The sequence below is a fragment of the Manacus vitellinus genome, unplaced genomic scaffold, assembly GCF_001715985.3.
Source record: "Manacus vitellinus isolate BGI_N305 unplaced genomic scaffold, ASM171598v3 scaffold_15_pilon, whole genome shotgun sequence".
Taxonomy (NCBI): Eukaryota; Metazoa; Chordata; class Aves; order Passeriformes; family Pipridae; genus Manacus; species Manacus vitellinus.
In genome coordinates, this window is record NW_021939122.1 from 11,588,965 (window position 1) to 11,594,588 (window position 5,624).

Here is a 5,624-nt window from a genome sequence, read left to right on the forward strand (position 1 = left end):
GTGGGGTACGTGGGGCACCCCCCGCGCGGGCCACCCTCGCCCGGTACATTCCCAGTCACCTCCGTTCCGGGGTATTCCCAGAGCTCATCTGCTTCTTTGCCCCAGCCAAGCCCCCCAGGTCGGGGCTCTTCACCTCCAAAGCACCCCCAGGCCTTTGGGATGAAGGTCGCTCTCGAGCTTATGCCCCTCTCACTCTTCCCCAATTATTCGGTGAGCTCAGCACTCTGCTAAGGGGGCTGGGGGGCTCTGCTCCACTTGACATTGCACCCCCCCTCTCCATGAGATGTTAAAGGTAATGCCATCCCCCAAACTTTCGGAGACCCAAACTGGGAGAAATAAAATAAACCCTCACCAACTCACCCACCCCAGGGAGTCATGGGTGCCCACCTGTCCTCCAAAGCCTGGGGTCACCCAGGGTCCCCCCAAAGGTTTAGCTCCTCCATCCCCTCCCAGCCCCAAGGAGAGATGGGTGGGAGATGGGGGTCCTGGGCTACCCCACTGCTTCACTTCCACTCCAGAGCCCCACGACAACATCTGACCTGAGTAAGACTGGAGAAAGGGGACCAGTGAGCTGGAGGGGGCCCTTGGGTTGAGGAGGTACACCCACACACGCCCCACACTCCACACTGCCATGCAAATCCTGACCCAGCTCTGCTCTCCCATCTTACCTCCGCTTCCCCAGGACCATCCTCAACCATTGCCCCCAGCCTGCCCTGCAGGTGCTCACATCTGCACTGACAGCACTCAGGGGTGCTCTCTGGGAGAGCAGGTGCACCCCGGAAACCCAGGGCTGGGTGTGTACCGCCTGCCTGCTCCGGCCCCTCATTATGGCTCAGGTTAAAACTATGCCCAGCACGGAGGCTGCTAATAACCCGTGTGCCAGGGCCGGGGCAGGATGCTGGGTGCAGCACGGATGTCCTCGGGGGGGCACCCCCTGGCCAGGGTACCCCCCCCAGCCCCAGGGTCCTCCAGCCAGAGAGACAGAAAAGGCACTCACATTTATTCTTTAATAAAAATAGGAAGGGAAAAAACATTGAAGGGATTAGACCAAGATCCAGCTGTGGACTCATCCTACCAAGGCAAGGACTGGCCAGGTCACAGTATTTGCTGCCTGCAGCCCAGAAGGCAGGGGGGTGGCAGCTACCCCAACACAGCAGAGCAAGGCAGGGCTGCTCTCTGTGAGGTTTTATTGCTGGTGATGCCCGGAGAATGGGGCTTGGGAGACCCTGAGCAAAGGGAGCCAGGTCAGGTGCCAGCCGAGGGGGCAGAGCTGGAGACTGCCACATCGCACCCGCTCCCACCATGTCCCACCAAGAGCACACAATTCCAGGGCATGAGCCATCCACATCTCTCACACTTCATCATCTTTCCCTCACTGACTCCATCCCAGCCAGGACCTCAGACCCCACTCATGATGGGGGTTTTTCCAGTATGTGTCCCCCTACACAGCTGCCCCCCTCAGTCCCTCCCACTTAGCAACAACTCATGATTTCGGCTCCATTTTATCCACAATGTAACGACCTGTCAGAGGTTCAGAGATACCCAAGTCCCTGGGCCAGAGGTGATCCCCACCATCATCCAGCCTAGGCTGACTCCATTCCCACCGTGCTCCCAGCACTTAGCACCAGTATGGAGCAGCCAGTGTTTGTCAAAGCACCTTCCCCAGGTCACTCTTTTCTAGGATTAGCCCACTCCTCCTCTCACAGTGGTACTCAGAGACACTGTGCTGGTGGCCAAGAGGTTGGTTCAGGCAGGAAGAGGGGCCACAGTGGCACGTGGCTGCTGCTCCCAGGGAGAGGAGCTGGCATACTCCAGCCCTGTGCTGCCAGCACTAGTCCCCATCCCTCCAGACGAACAGAGGAAGAGACCTGATGGGCTCATGGCTTCTTGGAGGCTCCTACGCCTCCCTCCAGAGCTTTCTTGGCTAAAAGCTCCTTCTCCTCCTTCACCTTCTTCAGCCTGGACTTGCTTTTGGAGGATGAGAAAGTGAGCGAGGTCTTGCTGAACTCCAGAGGGAAGATGCCCACGTCCCCATCAAAGCGATTCTTGGACACCTGCAGGAAGCGCTTCCCGGGCCCTGATGTCAGCTTACGCTCCTGCAGGATGAGGACATTGTCGGCCTCCTGGCTGGCCTGGGGAGAAGAAAACATCTCCAGGAGAGTGCCAGGGATACAGCCAGAATCACAGGGCTCAGAGTTGCTCACAGACAGCCTGCCCAGCTCTTTCGAGCCCTGTTATGGGGCACCCCAGGCCACAGCAACTCCAGCACTTCCCCAAAACCAACCCCTTGTGTTCCTCCGGGACATCCCAGTGTCCCACGAGGCAGACAGGCTTGAGCTGAAGCCACAGGACATCTTGGGGAAATGGGAACACACGAGGGCCGTGCACAGACAGCACCTCCTGCCCACCACTGCAGGTTGTTCAGCATCACGGAAGAGACCAGAGTACTCAGAGAGCCCATCCCTGCACCCTCCCTGCCTCGTTCTTTAATTATCTTCTAGTACATCCCACTCACAGTCAATGACTATTAATTAACTCCACCTAAAGCCCCAACAGAGCTTTAGCTGGCAATGGGTTTGCTCCCTGCCTGCATGAGGACTCCTGGGGACATCCCATCCCTTGCAGCTCTTTTCAAGTCCCCAGTGATGACTCAGGGTGCTGATGGAAGCCGGGAACAACTGCCCAAAGTATCCCAGCCCCTCCTGGGAACACACTGGCCCAGCTCACCTTGGCAGAGCCAAAGATGGAGGCTGTCTGCAGCTCCTTCTCATCATCCTCCTTGCGGGGATGGATGACCAGGGTGATGTGGCAGTTGTTGTCCGTGGCAAACTTGCGGAAGGCACCAACAACGTAGTCCTGGGCAATGAGCCTGCCACAGCAGCAAGAACAGGGTTAGGGGCTGGTACTGCTTGGTGGTGGGGTGCAGCAAGGTCCTCATCCCCACAGCAGGAAGCACCCAGGAATGTGGGATCACTCTCTGTGAGACAGCCGAGCCCACATAGGCAAAGGGATGTGGCACAGCAGGGATGGCTAGTAACCTGCTCACCCTTTCCCATCTCTTCCTCCCTAGGGCAGTGATCACCCTTTAAAGAAACAGGGTGGCCAGACAGTAGTAAAGGAAACACCCTGAGTGGGTCCCCAGCCCCTATCATGACACCTGACAGGGACAGCTCCAGAGGTGAGGGTGGCAGAGGAATGAGAGGTCAGACTGGAGAAGGGCTACCTGTCCACAGAGAGGTGGTCCTGTCCCATCATGAACTGGAGGTTGTCGATGATCACGTGGGTGATGTCATACATGTAGACAGCATGCTGCATGGTGCCAATCACCGTCCTGGACAGAGGAGACCAGGATCAGCCCCAGGGATCAGCAGAGGTGGAGATGCTGAACCAGGCACAGAGACACAGAGAAACAGAGCTGGGAGGTACCAGGCTGGGTCCTGATGAGCGCTGAGCCCATCCCACCTCTGCATCTTCCCCATTGCAGGACAGGCAAAGCCCCATCCACACAAGTAAAGTTGGGATCAGGAGCCGCTGCCCACACAGTCCCTGCCCACTGCCCTGCAATCCCCCCAGCCCACAGAGACCCTAAGAGCACACGAGGATGTGTGAAGGTGCCACAGCACCTGATGAACAGAAGGAGCTGGAGGTGCCTGTCCTACCTCTTCAGCAAAGGACAGTGCTACCAGGTGAGCAGGGTGTGGAGGGTCATGTCCTAGCACAGGGACACATATCCTCCTTTCACCCCCACCCCAGAGGGAGGCTGTGACAGTTTCCACAATAGGAGGAATGCAGCTGATTGAGCCATGAGGTCCCCACAAGCCAACTCCAGGACTTGAACAGTCCCAACATGCCTCCTGCCAGCCCCAAATCTGTGACTCACTGAAGGGGAAGAGCCCCAGTTCCCAAAGGCCCTGCAGCACATGCCGTGAGGGGTAAATGCCACTGGGGATGGAGGTGCAGGACCATACTTGATGTTCTGCTGGCCATGGAAGGTCATGAAGTAGAGTGGGAGGTCCTCAAAGCGATCGGCCCACTCATCATACAGCTCCAGCTGGTCCTCCAGGCGCCGACCCGCAAACTGTGTCAGCATGATCTTGGCCAGGCGGACGTTGTTGATCTCAAAGCTGCCCCACAGCGTGCACACTCCCTGCATGCACAGGTCCAGCGCGTACTCACTGATAAAGGTGGTCTTCCCGCTGCCCGTTGGGCCTGGTGCAAGAACAGAAACAGAAGGAATTAGCTGGGGAGATGATCCTACCCATCCTGAACGTGCTGGTAGGCTGTTGAGAGGTGGAAGTGCCAGGGAGCGGGATAAGAGAGGCCCATCCACAGTACTCACATCATAAATAAACAACGTCTCATGCCACACTGCACGCCTGGGTGCATGGACATTGCCTCCCACAGCCTGTGGGTCCCTGGGAAGGGCTGGACAGCCGGTGGGGTGGGCACAGGGAGGGCTCAGACAGGAGGTGGCAGGCGGGAGCAGGCGTAAGGGACAGTCCAGGACTTCCTGTGCTGCCCCAGGCAGGGAGCCCATCACCACATTGGCATGACCAGTCCCACCGCACTGAGGAATGCACCCCAGCCTCTCACGCTCCTGCGAGACAGGAGTCTCATGGAAGACGCATGAGGCATCAACCCCAGAAGGGTGAAGCCACCAAAGAGCCTTCTGCTCCCCTTGTCCACCAGCCACTGTGCCCCCTACCTGTGAAGACGGTAAGCTCCCCTCTGCGGTGCCCTTTGAGGAGCTTGTTGAGCTCGGGGAAGCGCACCCACTTGATGCCAGCCACCTGCTCGGTGTTGGCTAGCTCCCCAAACACTTCCTCACGCAGCTGCCGGAAGGAGATGATGGATTTGTGGCTGGCGGGCAGGGCAGCACGCAGGATCTTGGTGAAGTTCAGGCCCTGGTTCAGAGCTTCCAAGGGCCGGGGCTGCAGGTTCCCAGGGCGCACCAGGGAGCAGCGCTTGAGGCTCAGCTTGCGGGCAAAGAGCTTGGCAGCTTCCCAGGAGCGCAGGTCCTCACCGAGCCACAGGGTGATGCGCTTGAACTGCTCCAGGTAGGGGAGGAGGGCGGGAGGCAGGCAGGTGGTCCCCCGCGGCAGGGCCAGGCTGGCCACCCCTGCTTGGTGCAAGGCCAGGGCATCCAGCTCCCACCCAGTTAAGACCAGCTCTGTGTCTCGGCAGCCGATCAGGGGCAGCCCAAAAAGATTGTGATAGGAATCGATGCGGGGTAAAGTCTCTTCCAAGTAAGCTCTTGTGTTCCCCTTTTTCTCCACCCTCACAAGCTTCAGGCCTTTCAGGGTTGCATTGCGGGGACTGAACCAGGGGAAGACCAGGGACTTGGCAGTCCTCAGATAACGCACCCCAAAGCGTTTCAGGGTAGCATTTGACACCAGGGAGATACCGAACATGGCCTTGGTCTTGTTGGTCTCCTCCTCATCCAGCAGCTCCCAGAGCGGCAGAGCCCGGTCCCAGATGCAGCGGGCATCTTCGCTAGCCTGTCGCATGTCCTCCTCCATCTCCTCCGAGCTGGCGGGGGGAATACCACGGTGCTGCAGCTCCACGTTGGCCTGGAAGTCCTGCCAGGTGCCCTCGGCCAGAGTGGCCGTGCACAGGAAGCTGCC

At 58.7% G+C, this 5,624-nt stretch overlaps 1 protein-coding gene across 1 annotated transcript; it reads right to left on the reverse strand.

The window, feature by feature from the left end:
- Positions 1-997: 997 nt before the first annotated feature.
- On the reverse strand, positions 998-5,624 carry TWNK (twinkle mtDNA helicase). The gene is made up of 5 exons (XM_029958499.1): positions 4,706-5,624; positions 3,969-4,209; positions 3,224-3,331; positions 2,728-2,869; positions 998-2,096 (listed from the first exon to the last, which is right to left on the reverse strand). The coding sequence occupies exons 1-5, from the start codon at positions 5,517-5,519 to the stop codon at positions 1,878-1,880; spliced, it is 1,524 nt and encodes a 507-aa protein (XP_029814359.1). The 5' UTR covers positions 5,520-5,624; the 3' UTR covers positions 998-1,877.